The sequence below is a fragment of the Anas platyrhynchos genome, chromosome 13, assembly GCF_047663525.1.
Source record: "Anas platyrhynchos isolate ZD024472 breed Pekin duck chromosome 13, IASCAAS_PekinDuck_T2T, whole genome shotgun sequence".
Taxonomy (NCBI): domain Eukaryota; kingdom Metazoa; phylum Chordata; class Aves; order Anseriformes; family Anatidae; genus Anas; species Anas platyrhynchos.
Genome location: NC_092599.1, coordinates 12,437,117 through 12,451,795, shown reverse-complemented (window position 1 = coordinate 12,451,795; position 14,679 = coordinate 12,437,117). Strand labels below are relative to the sequence as shown.

The 14,679-nt window shown below is 49.5% G+C and overlaps 2 protein-coding genes and 1 long non-coding RNA gene across 9 annotated transcripts in view; 2 read left to right on the top strand and 1 right to left on the bottom strand.

The window, feature by feature from the left end:
- The window catches only part of FLNB (filamin B), an 84,967-nt gene extending 81,183 nt beyond the window's left edge, over positions 1-3,784 (top strand). For all 7 annotated transcript variants that reach the window (XM_072044619.1, XM_027467362.3, XM_027467365.3 and 4 more), the window contains 2 exons: positions 921-1,124; positions 1,955-3,784. In XM_072044619.1, the coding sequence (XP_071900720.1) occupies positions 921-1,124; positions 1,955-2,142 (392 nt within the window). In that variant the 3' untranslated portion in view covers positions 2,143-3,784. The remainder of the gene's footprint in view (positions 1-920; positions 1,125-1,954) is intronic.
- Positions 3,785-4,787: 1,003 nt separating this feature from the next.
- On the top strand, positions 4,788-9,160 carry LOC140003641 (uncharacterized). The gene is made up of 3 exons (XR_011812626.1): positions 4,788-5,150; positions 6,460-6,688; positions 7,822-9,160. It is a non-coding gene; the product is annotated as an uncharacterized lncRNA (long non-coding RNA).
- A 539-nt stretch (positions 9,161-9,699) lies between these two features.
- On the bottom strand, positions 9,700-14,344 carry DNASE1L3 (deoxyribonuclease 1L3). The gene is made up of 8 exons (XM_027467384.3): positions 14,107-14,344; positions 12,946-13,034; positions 12,504-12,596; positions 12,272-12,384; positions 11,799-11,911; positions 11,085-11,242; positions 10,274-10,370; positions 9,700-10,029 (listed from the first exon to the last, which is right to left on the bottom strand). The coding sequence occupies exons 1-8, from the start codon at positions 14,236-14,238 to the stop codon at positions 9,901-9,903; spliced, it is 924 nt and encodes a 307-aa protein (XP_027323185.1). The 5' UTR covers positions 14,239-14,344; the 3' UTR covers positions 9,700-9,900.
- Between the last annotated feature and the right edge of the window lie 335 nt (positions 14,345-14,679).

Below are 14,679 nucleotides of genomic sequence, written 5' to 3'. Positions count from 1 at the left end.
ACTCAGCAAGTATGTCCCTGTGAGATAGCGCAGCAGTCAGGGTTAGATGCCTGGTGCCCAAAAACACGAGAGGCAAAAAACTCTTTTCCTCATCACCTCCAAACTCTAGGTTAGGGATTTGGGGAGATGCTGAGAACCTCCTGCGGGCTGCAGAAGCATCAGTTATGGAGCTCACCAGCTCAGCTCTGTAAAACAGCTTCAGGGGAAGTGCTAGATCTTGACCTAGCTCCAAGGTGATGCATTGGCAGTGGGGAAATACAACTTGTTTACCCACTTTTCCTCCCCAGCCCCTGAAACCTGGAGACTTACAGCACAAATGATGCTCCTCTTGGTCTCATTTTGGTGCTGCCATGGTCTGACCAAGGGCCATAGTGTCAAGGGGCTTTCAGATGATGTGAGGAAAGCTGATTTTACATCTAGGAGCTCTTTCTCTTCAGTGCTGTGTTGAAGCATAGGCTAGAGTTCATCTCTACTGCTGCCCCAAGCTAGAGGAATCCTTCCTGGTGCCCAGGCGTGGTGGTGGTCTCGGGGGGCAGATGGTAGGGACTGCACTCCCCCGGGCTGGGACATGCTCTGCTTTCAAAATGGATTGTTGCAAAATTGCACCTGCTTTTCTGCCAACTCAAGCCATTTTTGGCATTTTGGTGATTGGAGCACAATTAACTCTTCTCCAGCGGCCAGCTTTGCTTAATGAATCCTGAAGTTCTTGTGGTCCTTTAACCACTTAAGGGCTCTGGGATGGGATTGTTGCCAGTGTTACTGGAAGATGTTGGTTTAAATACCGAAGAAGGAAATTGCTCCTCTGAAAATGCATTTTGGATGCAGAATGCATGCTAGTCACTAGGAGGATTTCAGAACCTCCTTCTAAATGCCTTTCAGATGGGGTGAATCTGAGTGTCAGAAGTCTTTTCTGTTTCCAGGACAGCGACTGGTCAGCCCAGGCAGTGCAAACGAAACGTCTTCCATCATGGTAGAGTCAGTGACCAGGTCATCAACTGAAACCTGTTATAGTGCCATTCCCAAATCCACCTCGGATGCCAGCAAAGTGGTTTCCCGGGGAGCAGGACTCTCAAAGGCTTTTGTGGGTCAGAAAAGCTCCTTTTCTGTGGACTGCAGCAAAGCAGGTAAGGGTATAGGAACCAGCTGTATGTTATGGTGTCTGAGCTGGGTGGTTTTTGCTTTAAAACATCATTCAGTTAATTGCAAACTCTGCATTAGGAAAGAGGAAGAGCATGACTTTGTGAGCTGGCAGCTACGAATTAATGAGAGCTCTTGGCAGCAATCTGAGACTTGACTTCAGCTTTAGCTGTAAATCAGCATTTTGTGAAGTTGAAATTCAGAGCTCGAGGTGCTGATCTGGCTGTAAAAAAAAAAACAAAAAAACACTCTAAGTGCTACGTGGTGCTCACCAAATCAATCTTAAGAGGTTATAAAGATTCAATGCCCTCTCCAAATGGCTTTTCTTAGCCAGGAGCACCTGAAAGAAAAATGGGGTTATGGCATGAGAAGTGGCAGGCTGCTAAGCTTAAGCATCCCTCTTGGTGCATCGCAGCCTGTAGTGCAAGGTGCTCCCATAAGCTGTGAGTGCTGATCACCACCTGCAGGCGTTGTGGTGGGCAGATGACAGGCTGCTGCTGACCTGTGAGCAAGTACCTGAGAGGCAGTGCCTGCTTGTTTCACAGTGTTAATCTCTCCTGTGCTGTAATTAGATAATGGTAGTGTGTCAGGTCCAGCAAAGTGCACAAATAAACTATTGCCTCTATGAGACTGAGGATTTTTAAATAAAATCCCCTCTTAAACCAAACTTATTTAGCCGTACCTCAGATTACTGCTCTGAATTGTGAATTAAAATAACAAAATCTGGTGGTAATATTATGGAACTAATGTTGTGGTACAGTCATCACGCTTGTTTGCTTAAGTTCATGAATGCTAACAGTCTGTTATTTTGCTTTAGGTTCAAATATGTTGTTAGTCGGCGTCCACGGGCCTACAATACCGTGTGAAGAAGTATCCATCAAGCATTTGGGCAGCCATCAGTACAATGTGACCTACGTCGTCAAGGAGAGGGGTGACTACGTCCTGGCGGTGAAGTGGGGCGACGAGCACATTCCTGGGAGTCCCTTCCATATCACTGTTCCTTAATCCCAACCCACATCCGAGTCAGTCTGTGTGTTTGCAATTCAGATGTAGAGTTATACTGGGTGCAGTCCTGTTGCAAAATGCAGTATCTAGATACACACGGCTCACATTTCAATACACTCAGAAGTAAATTCTGTAACTTTGTTTTTTACAAGCATTTCACTTCTCTTCTACTTATCAACATAATGTAAATCTATTTAATATCCTCCTCAAATTGTACCTTTGCAGTACTGTCCAGGTCACTGTCAAAGTTTGGAGAATCATGTGGATAACTAGACACTAATTTCCCTTGTGGATGTTAAAGACTTTAGATGTTAATTGAAAACTGGAATTTGTCTTTGTAATTGGGTATCTTAACTACTGATTTTATTTGACTGGAGACTTTACATTTTAGTTATGGAATATGACTTGGGCTGTCCCCAGTTCAAATTCTTTTCTGTAAAGAAATGAGATAAAACTGGTACTATAATAGGTGCCTTTGTATACTTGATCAATTTTAATGCTTAACATAATAAAAGGCTACTAAAAGTGGCTTTACCACTCAAATTTGAAATGTTTTTGAAAATGCATTGCTAATGGTTTACATTTAGGAAAAGTTTATCTTTTATAGCAGACCAAAAGCAGACTTAAAATTATTCCCTGAGAGCTTTCAGCCTTTATGTTAATGCTTTGTAAATCTATACAGGTAGCTTTTTGGCCGTGATGCTAGCAATGCGTTTTTTAATTAGCTCGGGATTCTGGTGAAATTTCTAAAACTTTGCTTTACAGGTAACTCCCAACACGCTTACTGATTTATTTTCCTTTTAAGAACAACTCCCAGATCGGCTGCATTAAATAAAGTCCCTTGCTTGCCAAGCCAGGCATAGCTCTCATCTGAGTGACCCAAAATCCACGCAGGTCAGAGCACAGCAGTATAATAGTGAAGGGAAACAGCAGTTTCCCTGGCTGCTGCTGGGCAGGCAATAAGTGAGATGGTGCAAACCCCTCCTGGGTATGGAGACCCACATCTGTACTTGGGTAGTAGGTGGGAGGGTGGGTGGGTGTGTAGATGTGCTGACACAATGGCAATAAGAACCAACAAACCCTTGGTTTTGGTGCAAACTGTTTTATTATATCTCAGTCCAAGGACGTGCCCGAAGCATGCTCATCTCTTCCAAAATTCCCTTCAGTGCTGTGAGGGGGATTCATGCTTAGGGTCAAGGAGTGAAAACTTCCATTGTAACTTATATATTTGTCCTGGATTACTTAATACTACTTTCCAAGTGTGTATCGGAATTGCTGTCAGCTGCTGGGGCTTTAGTAAAACTCTCCAAATGAGCTTTAACTCTGTGATTAGGAGAAGATAGGATTTGTTGAAAACCTGTTGAAATGTCACTGTCTGTCCCTATGGAGAAGTTCACGCTTACAGTTCTGTAGTTACTTGTGGATGCACTACCCTTGAGCACAGTTGATTTGGGAAATAAAGGACGGTTGTTTGTTTTTTTTTACTGTGCTTTTTTGTGCCTTAATGTGAAACGCTCACTACATTGTAAACTAGGAAGTGAAAACAAAATAAACTGGAATAAAATGCAGGATTGTAAAATTGTATCTTATAACTTATTAAATAGAAATGTTTGCTTCATTAAAATGTGCATGTTAAAAACAACACCGGGTTCTTTTCATATGTAGTCCATGAAGTCCAAACCAAACCTACAGTGTGTAGCAGCTCCAGACATACCGACTGACCTCTGGACCACGAGCCATGCAGGAGGCATCTAAAAACTTGGGCCTCACTTTGGTGCCATTCTGTGTTTTCCTGTAACCTCACTTTTTTTGTTGCTAAACCAAAACATATTGTGAAAGCTTGAGCCATGGCATCAGCATGGTAGGACATGGCTGTGTTATGCCAGGTCCTTCTGCACAGACTGCAGTGATGGGGGATCAGCGGAGCTGGAGAGCAGAGAAATTGGTGGAGCTGCTCCTGCAGTGGCATCCATGGGGCTCTCCAGCAGCACCACAGGGCTGTTTGCAGAAGGTGGCTCCTGGCATGGCACCTTGGGCCAGCCAGCTCCAGCACACGGCTATGGAAACCAGCAGATGTTTTCCCAAACACAGCTCCCACTGGAAGCACCGCTGAAACCTGAGAGGCAGCAGGCAGGTAGCTGCTGCCAAGGACTTTCCTGCCCCAGGTTTATCAGATTGTTTCCTTTTTGTAGTTAATTGCATTTCATTAGCTTTGTGCTGTGTCGGCTTGAACCTCCTATTTAAAATTTTAAAAGAAAAGAGAAAAAAAAAGGCCTGAATATAGCTGTCAGGTTGAGTAAACCTGAGAGGTTTGTGCCTGTGTAGCCAGTGTTACCCAACTGCCCTACTCTTGCCAGGCCTCCTCTTGCCTGTTACCACTTGGTCTAATCACGTTAGCTGGAATTAAGGCGAGTTGTCTGAAGTCGATGGGCTGGGATCATTAGCTTCTCTGAGGGGTTATTTCATGGCAGGCAGGCTGCTGTGGGGCTGGGATGTCACCTCTTGCCACGCTTCTTCCTGCCATGCCCTGGGGTCTCGCTTGGGAGGACTGGGGTGAGCTGGACAGGACACATCCTTTCTAAGCCCAGTGCCCTGTGGCACCCCGCTGATGTGGGCCCAAATTCATGCATCCTTTTGGGGAAAAACCCGAGGCTTGGCATGGCCCTGGCACAGGCCGGTCAGAGCGCAGGCTGTGGGGCTTGTGGGGGCTCTTCAGAGCTTGTCCGAGCAGGACTTGCATTGTTTCTCCTCAGGTACCAGGTGGCCCTAATTCTGTAGGCAGCCACACATGTGCTTAATTCCAGTTGTCTGAGTGGACTGGCTGGTTTTTAAGCACGTGTGTGTAGTGCCACAGCGTGGCTTCTCCACAGCCTCTGGCCTGGGGACATGTTTTCCTCAGTCACCTCAGGCTTCCTGTGGCAGCACCTCAAGGCCTGGCTCCCTGCTCCTGCTCCAGGCCACCAGCAGGACAGCCCTGTGGACCTTAAATATACATTTTGTTTTTAAAGGTAACCCACCTTATTTTTTATGGAGCTTGTGCTGGGTCTGGGACTGTGCAGGGTACCTCCTGTGTCCAGGATGGGTCTCCCTGCACCCCCCGAAAGGCATCGAGCTGTTGTGGGGTTCATGACGTGCGTCGGCAGTGCAGATCGCTGGGCTGTTGCTTAGCAGGACTGTTTTTATTCAGATTGTGCAAACCCTGCAATCATTTCCCCCTCTAATTGTCGTTCTGTGGAAAGCAAGATTGTGCAGTTTCCAGTTGTTTTATTCTGTGGGCAGCTTTATCTTCCAAATGTATTTAAAACTGAATCCATTTTATTTTTGCCATTTTGTTGTTGTTTTTACGCTGCATTTTAATGCACTTGTCTTGCTTAAAGGAAACAAACTATGTCCTAAGTGCATTTAAAAGACTGCCCAGAGAGATTACATACAAACAGGCATCAAGTTGGCAGCAGCTGGGATGCTGAAGTGAGACTGTTAACACAGGGCAGGGCACGGAGCTGGGCAGCAGGGCAGGCTGTGTTACCAACTGGCACGTCCCTCTCTCAGAAGGGCATCAAAACAGCCCCACTGCCAGACATCCCTCGTGTGTTATCCCGCTTCCATGGGGCTGCCTGGGAAAATGCTTTTCCGTTGCTTCCCTGCGTTTCCCAGGCTTGCAGGGTTCGTTTCCAGAGCTGTGAATTCGTATTGCATGCTCAGAAAAAAATACTGGCAATGTCACGAGATCGGGCTGGATTTATGGTTGTGTCGCTATTAATTTGACTGAATTTAAAGTGCATTCTTTATATAACACGAATGAAAGGCTAATATATGTGAGCTTTAAAAAAAATTGATAGGCCAAATATAATTTAGCAGGACCCAGAGGTATGTTTGACAGCTCCTTCCTATGATGAACGGCCTTTCTGCAGGACCTTGGTACTGCAAATATTTACATACACGCTGAGCTCGAAGCCTGTGAGTCCTCTGAGCCCTGTGGAGGAGCTGGCCCTGCTTTGAGGGGTTACGAGGATATTTCTTTCTGACAGCAACGTCCTGAGGATTTTGGGGGGAATTGGGGGATTTTTGCATCTGGCGTCACTGAAAATAGCTGGGGCCAAGCCCCCTCCTAGCTCGGAGGCACAGAAAGGAGGTCCCAGTCCAACTACCAGCATTTGCAGAGCATTTCACTGAAGGTTTCTGTCTCCTTTGCCAATATGTAAATTAACGCCTATAAATCTGCCTTCTGCCTAATAGCAAGTACCATGCAAACGCTGACAGCTGAGATGCTATATTTAACGTGACACCTGAAGCATTTAACCTTGTTTTTCCTTCCAGATAGACAACCAGAGTGCACAGAGAGGGCATTCATGCTTTTCTACCAGGTGAGGGATGGTGAAGAGGTGGCCTCGCGTCTCAGAAAGGCAGGGGGCTGAGCAGGAAGACCCCCCAAAATCCCAGTTTCCTGACGCTGTCTGCCTCAGCTGGGCAGGGCCAGCTCCTAATGGTCACCACAGCGCGTTTCCAACTGCGGCCTGGGTTTGTGACCAGCTCACTCACAGACACGGTGAGACCAGGGCCATTTTGGGGGCAACTCTGGAGGGTCATTGGGAAGGGGCTGCGTGAGGCGTGTTTGGGGGTACAGGTCCATGAGGTTCTGTGGCCAGAGCTGTGTCTCCTTCCCGTGCCGGGTTTGCAGGCAGTGCTGTGGTGCAGGTGTCCATATAGCACTGGGCCCACGCAGATACTGGGATTTGTAGCACCACAAGCACTGGGATTTATGTTGGTGCCACCAGGGGGGGCCATAATAATATTTATTGCACGCGTAGCTCCCCACGCGAGGGGTGGAGAGAGGCTTGCAGGAGGCAGGAACCGGTGTTATCCTGGGTGTGGGGCTTACAGAGGTCGTGGAAATACTTTTAATGACCAAGAAAGCAGGCTCCCTGATTTCTCTGCCTCTGATATTTCTGCTGCTGGTCTCCCTTGGGGCGACAGCACATCACAGCCTGCTTTGGGGCTGCAGCTCGGGGGCTTGCTGCACACCCCGTGTGCGGAGTGGCTTTGGTGGGTGACTGGTGCCGGCTGCTGGCCTCTCCTTGCCACAGGAGCAGGGAAGCAGCAGGAGCATTGGAAGCTGTGCAGGCTGGAGTTGCTTCTGTTTGTATTCATGCACAGTTAAACTTTTGGAAAAGCAAAACAAATACGGGTGTAATACAAAGAAGGGGCTGTGCTGCACATAGGTATTGCTGTGCTGGAGGAATTTGGAGCTGGGGACGCTTGTACTGCTGCAGAGAGGGGACAGTCCCCAGCCCTGCTGACCCCAGTTCGTTAAACAGCACGTGACAGCTTGTTTTTTCTGGTTGGTGATGATTCATTTATCATTTCTTAATGCTCCCCCAGCACTGCATTTTCTAACGCAGTGTGTTCTGCCCCAGTTTGCTCTGGGGGACATACAGAGCCCCGCAGTGACCAGGTAGGTCCCCCTGGTCCCCCTGTTCTCCCTGCCACCAGGACCCATTTCCCTGTTCTCCCAGCTGCCAGTACCCGAGGGGAGGCAGGCGATGCTCACCCAGGGCCAAAGGGCTCAGCACCTTTTGTTTAGTTGAACCCTCTCTGCTTTTTGTTTGTGCTTGGCCAAGGCCCTCATGGAGGAAGCGGAGAGCTTCCAGCCTCAGAACAGCCTCTTTGTTTCTCTCCCAGCCCTCAGCTGAGACCTGGCTCGCGCAAGACAAAGTCTCCCCAGGCCATTTCTGATTTCTAGCGTGAAACTCCTGTTTGGTCATAAATAAAGCTCCAGAAGCCTCCTTCATCTGAAGAGGGGCTTTGTTCTGGCTGCAGAGCATCCAGGATCCCAGAGGCTTGAACTATTTAAAAACCTCTCTGCAGCTGGGAAAACTGGGTAATGATCCCCTGGTGTGGAAAATTCAGAGAAGGCATAAACTGTTCAATGTTTATATATATATATATTTGCAGTATTGTCTGATGAATGTGTGGGATAAGCACAGGAATATATCTAGAGACCTACTGTGCTGACCATACAAGCTTTGGGCACCTCCCAGCCCCTCTGCAACGTTACGAAGCGATGCTGCCTGTCTGCTCTGAGTCCTCCAAAAGTGCAGAGGAGCAGCTCTTTGCAGAAGATGTCCCTCTGCAGTTCAAATTCTCCTCCCTCTGTGCCATCCACAGAGTGCCATCTGCTAACACCATGCCCCAGGCTGCAGCCACTGCAGCAATTAGTGTCTGAGCATGCCTCTCGTTCTCAAATGCTGGATGAAGCATAATGTTCGATGTCGCAAATAAGGATAAACTTTTTCCAGTAAAGCGTAGTCATATTTACATATTTTTCATGATTGAATATATCCATTATTGCTTTGCTGGAGTGAGCTTTGTTCCTTTGTGCATTGCCTCTTTCTGAAAGCCAGAAAGCATCTGTCATGTGGACAAAGATGCGAGGCCAGAGACTTAGATTGATTTCAACCTTCACATGAAACATCGCTGCTGTCAGCCAGACAGTGGCATTTCTATAAAAATCCCAATGTAAATATTTGTTCTAAATCAGGCTCTTTCTATCCTTTTGCCTTGGCTGGGACATTAATCAAGGGAGCTTATGAAATGCTGTATCACTTTCAGATTAATTGCTACTGAAAATTGGGACTGTTGCTGTCCCCCTTTTGGCATGATCTCCTCCAGATTTATTTTCTTTCTTCAAATCCTTTCTCCCCAGACAGGCCGTTTTCACAAAGGCCAAACTGTTTCCCTCCCCTACAAGAGTATCTTGTTTGCCAGCCCTCCCCTGGTCAGCAGACAAAATGAGGGGCGTGGATTAAGGAGTGTGAATATTTGCCTTCACAAACTGTTGGATTATTTGCACATTTCTGATGTCTTCTGCGCGACAGGGTTTGCACTAAATAGAGGCTGATCTGAGAAAGCAGATCACTGTGCCTTGAGGTTAAATAAGCAGTGTTAAAATCTGGTTTATTGGAGAATTTTTGGCTGCAATGACTTTTCTTTTTTTTTTTTTTTTTTTTGCGGGGGGGGAGGTGTGGGGGAGCAGCTCACTTCCATGTGAGGGTGCTGGAATCAGATTTTAATTGCAATTTTGATCCTGCTCTCCTTTCATCTGAGCTCTGCAAGACTTCTCACCTGAGGCTTGCGAGCCAGGAAGGGGGGGGCACCTGGCAGTGGGACGGGAGTGCGACCACCCGTGTGGTACTGCTGCTGCCCTGTGGCTGTGTCAGCGCCGGGAAGGGACTCGTGCTGTCCGCCCATCTGTCTTTTCCTTCTGTCTTTCCCCAAGCCCTTGACGCTGTGAGCAGACCGCATTCCGCAGACCAACCAAGCAGCCCGAGTTCAGTGATGTTTTGTACGTTGCACGGTGCCATGCACAGCCCTGCGTCCTGTCAGTGGCAGCCCTGAAGCACAACACGATGCAGAGAGATCCTCTCGAGCTTCTCTGCTGCTGACAGGGAGCAGAGGAGCCAACATGGGAGTCTCTGCCCCTCGGGTGTTACAAATAATGTGTGGGGAAGCATTTTGTGTTACCACTTTACGTGGGTGATTGGTACAGTAAGTCTAGCATGCTGCTTCTAGATGATTTATTTGTAACAATCAGAAAAATAACCTGAAGGTTTAATTCACCTTCACACTCTATTTTTGGTTTAACAAACTTCTTTTTTTCCTGCTAAATATTGCACTTGCTGTGAGTATAGCAATGCCGGTCTGCTGAAAGCCCCGGTGGCATCCTTGTATTGTCACTCCGTGTGAGCAGATCCAGCGTGCTCATGATTTTGCCTGGCGATTCTTTCTTCCTCTCCTCTTCTTTGAGAACTTGGATTTTAACCAGTCAAAGAAGCCGCCCTTCGCTTTCAACTCGAACTCCACCGGGAAGTGGTCGCTCACCCCCAGCGCCTACAAGAGACAGGTAGAGGGGTGCTGGGAGCAGCCACACGCCTTCCAAGCCCCATTCGGAGGGATCCTGGTGGCGCTGGGGAGGGGACACATGCACGCTGCATCACTTTTGGGTGGATGCATGGCCCAAGCTGTGCCTGTATCTGCACCTCCCTGCTGCAGCGAGATGGCTCTGTGCTGGCCAAGGTGGCATTGACCCTCTTGAGGGAACCCAGCGGTGCCACGTGGGCTGTGCTGTGCCTACCTGCTCCTCGGTCATCTGGAAAGCCGCCTGGAAATCAAAGATATTGACGGAGTGCGGCATGACGGCTTGGCTGAGCTGCTCCCCGCTGACCACGATCCTGCAAGGGGCACAGGAATGGGGCACTGGTTCCACAACCAGCGCCAGCCGTGCCGGTGGCCGGGGAGGTGGCCTCCACACAGGCACAACTACAAAAGGTTTGTCCCCACCCGGGGCTGGCTGCGGAGAGATGCCAGCAGCTGCTTTGTGCTGCAGCTGGCCGACTGCTTTCCTTGGCAGCGAGACACCCAAATACCTTGGCCGTGGATGCCAACGTGCAATGATTTGCATCGAAACCCGCCACAGAGCTCAGAGAAGGAGTCCGGACACAGAAGCCAGCGAGGACTGGAGTGTCCCAAAGCCAGGCTTTGATCCAGGAGCTCGTTAAAGGGGTTGAAGTCCTGGCTGCCCCTGTGCTCTAGCAAGCTGCTGCATGCCCTGTCCCTGCCGAGGGAGCTGCCTGCCCCAGCAGGACTTGCCGTGTGCCGGGGCAGGGCGAGGCATCGCACCAGCTGTGCAGAACAAGGCTTTGTGTTTGTCCCTTCAAATTATAACTGCAATAACAAGAACCTCAGCACAAAACCATGGCACAAAGCTGAGGCCCCTCTGCAGTGTGGCAGCTGCAACTCTCCCTGCTGGTGGGATGATTTCAGCTCCAGCCCCAAAGCAACGCAGGTTGCTTTGTCTGACAGTCAGTGACACCTTCCCATGACTTTTTTTTTTCTTTTCCTGTGAGTGTTTTGTGCAGGGACCGGCTGGGCTGTGAGCTGTTTACCTGTCATATGGGCAGCTTGTGCTGTTCTTCACCGTGGTGTCATTTTTGTCACCAATTAGCCAAGCAAACTCCGAGTAGGTCCTCAGCCGGATGTTCTTCCAGTGCTTCTTGGGAACGTAGCTGCACCCGGCGTTGAAGTCCCCCATGAAGACGAAGTTCTGGAAGGCAGGAGGGATTTCAAAGGCAGTCGATTTGGGGCTTGGCAGGGGCCATGCACCCAGCCTGCTGCTGCCTGTGCCGAGCTGGGGTGCACAGGGAGAGGCAGTGCTGGTGGCAGGGGAAGTTTCACTGATCTGGACCCCCATAAGAAGAAAAACCTAAATATTTCGCAATCCTAGGGAAACACACGCTAGGCCATTAATGGAAAAGCAGAAAAGAGTATGGAAAAAAAATGGTAGTGTTCCTGGAGGAGGTTCTGCACCTCTGCTATAGTGTAATTACCAAAGAGCTCCTGATTTTGATGGCTGTGCTGCTCAGGATGAGCCCTGCCATTCCCAGCTCCATCCCTGCCTGGCTGGGAGCCAAAGAAGGGGCAGGAATTTTACCAGGGATCACATTTACTGGTCAAAAGGTGGAGACCTCAATGAACGTATGTCAAAGAGATGCTCAAAATCTGGGGCTCGGTGTCAACAGTTGTCAGGTTATCAGGCTCTGAGTACTGTGCGGGGTGAATGAGTCCCAGAGCTGCTATAGTGACACGTATGTGGCACCAACCTTGGTGTCCCAGCGCTGTCTTACATCTAAATACACATCATAGAGCTCGTCGATCTCCCGTACTGCCATCTCTGGTGTGGTGTGCAGAGGGACTACAGCAAACTCTTTGACAGCTTAAAAACAAAGCGAAAGAAAAGGAAATAATACAATGGTTAAACACGCAATGAGTCACAAAGAGACTGGCTTGGAAGCCAGAAGATTTTTCTGAAAGAAGAAACAGCTTCTGCTTTGGCTGCACATCAGAGGGCGCTTGCTGGGTAATTGCAGCATCTGCAGCATGAGCACCGAGGCCGAGCTGGGGATGTGAGGACGTGCCATACTGCTGCAAACCTGCTCCAGACCCAAATGCCACCAGTGCCGGACAGAGCTGGGGCTGCCGAGGGGCAGGTGCTGCAGCAAGGGGCTTGGACACTGCCCCTTACCCACCCCAGCCCCGCCATCAGCAGAAGGACACATTTCTGAGAGCATCCCACCGGTTTTTGGCGACTGGAACCAGACGACGAAGGGCTCTCTGGAGAAGGCATCCTCATCCCCGGGCTGGGTGTCAGGGTACTGGTAGGTTTGTTTCACCGATACCAGATTTTGCCTGCAGTGGAATAGCAGAGCTGCTGGGGGTCCTCCTGACCCCGTCCCCATGCTGCAGGAGGGCAGGGCGACGTGCAGGGGGCTGGCCGTGGGTGTGCTGTCCCCGCCAAGCACACTTGCCTGTAGATGAAGGCGTACTGCTCCTTGTAGGTCTTCCTGCCCAGCCGCCCGCTGACCACGCAGCTGTATTGCTCCTTCTGCCCTTTCGTCTGGCTGGAAGGAGAGGGGCTGCCTTAGCTCACTGCCGTGCTGCCAAAGGCAGAGGAGCTGATGTCCCGTGGGTCTCACATCAGCACCTATGCCCCAGGTGAGAGACACCAGCTGCCTGGCTACGGAGACAGATTTGTCTTAAAGATGGGCACAGACCAAGCATCCTGCCCAATTCTCGCCTGCTGTGAGGTTTATTTATTTTTAAGCTTTCCTCAGAAACATCCAGCCCGGGCTGTGGTCGGGGCTGGTCTGTGCAGCACAGGGATGCCCGCCTGGCCACGCGGCCTCCTGCCCTCCCATGGTGCCTGTGCCTCGCCTGTGCCAGCCCTGGGGACACAACACATCACTTTACCCGGAGAGCTTCTCCACCAGCAGGGGACACGTCCTATTCTTGGCTTCCTTTATTTCCATCAGCAGCATGATGTCACAGCGAGCGATGATCTGCAACAGGAAAGAGCAGAAGCAAGCCTGGAGGGTTAGGAAGAGGCTAGAAAGAAGTGGTTACTGGTGCGAAGGAAATCTTTGTGGAAGGAGCACAGCCCACAGGGTCCTGGAGGCGGGCAGTGATTCAAGCCCTTCTCCTTTTGGTAATGCTGTCGGCCCACGCAGGAGCTGGGAGAGGGAACTTGGGAGCAGAGCACTTCTGGGGCTGCAGAGAAGGGTCAGGGTGAGCTGGTTTTGTTGTTCAACTTTTGCAGGTGGTATTTGTGTGAAAAAGTCCCTTTCATCCCCTAAAACTGTAGCAAATGCATATGCTGCCATCATTTACTTTATCTTGCACATAGCACTGGCTGGAGTAAAGACAGTCCCGAAGGGTAAATCTGATCTCTTTGCAGCAAACCCTCTTCTCCAGCTGTTCACAATGATGGGATTAAAGCACAGAGAGCAGCAGCCCCTCCTGCTGCAGCCTGGGGCACACGGGCACGCTACGAGCACCTGCACCACGTCCTCTGCCACCATGGTGTCACGGATGGTGCTTCCAGGCTGAAAGTCCCCAACCCTCCTTCCACTCAAAAGGAGAAGTTCTCTTCGGCTGCCACAGAGCTAGCAAGTTGGTGAGGTTTTGTTTAAACAAATTAGCACTCAGGTTTTTCAGTTTTGCACCACGCTCCAAGATGATACTCTGCTATCTTGAGAATACACTTAATTAGGCAAGGATATTTCAGAATAATTAGCACATGAGCAAGGTAAATAGAGTATTGCAAAACAAAGCTCTGTGGATTCAAAGCAAAAGCTATTTTTACTGTGCACAAAAAATTTCATCCTTTTCCTAACTCAGTTTCCAAAGGAAATAGCAAATGCTGTTTCTGTTAGACTCTCACGCAAGCTAAAATAACTGTGAATGCCCTGCTGAACTGCAGGCTTGATTTTCACTCTAACAGTATAAATGGTTTCAATTATTCACTCATTCTTTTACTTGAAATTCAAGTATGAATAAATGAAGTGTGAGATTAAGCGGATAAGAAGCCCCTGCAAAGCTCCACATCTGTATCCCCCAGGCAAATGAACGTACCTTTACCACGACATCCACGACTTCAGGTCTGGCTATTTTTGCTTCTCCGAAAGACCTCACATTGAAGGAGCAGATTTTTAGGCTCAGAGATGGGCTGAAATAGAAGAGCGAGAACAAGACAAAGAGCAACATCTTCAGGGCCTCGGACAAAATGAGCCGCTGGGAGCGTGCCTATAAATATATACACGTGTGTGTGCACGTGTGTGTGTGTTTGTGCATCCGTCCCCCTGCAGCCAGCTGAGAGGTCAAAACCCACGCTCAGCTTTGTCAATCCAAAACACGAACAGGAATCGCCATTTCCTCCTTTCCCTCACTTCCATCTCCCACGGCAGCGCTGAGACTTTGTACTTCTGCCCTTTGGGGACAACCGGCTGCTCTGAGCTGGCCTCTGCGTCCTAGAGAGACAACTGCTCTGCCGGCCCCCAGCACCTCTCCTGATGGGGAGGCACCCGCCGTGGGGTTCCCACCAGCCCTGGCCACCAGCTGGGGCCAGCCTGGGCCAGGACCAGGATCCCTGGGTGAGCCTGGAGCAGCAGGAGGTGGAGGGGTCTGGTGGTGAAGGGTTCTGGGAGG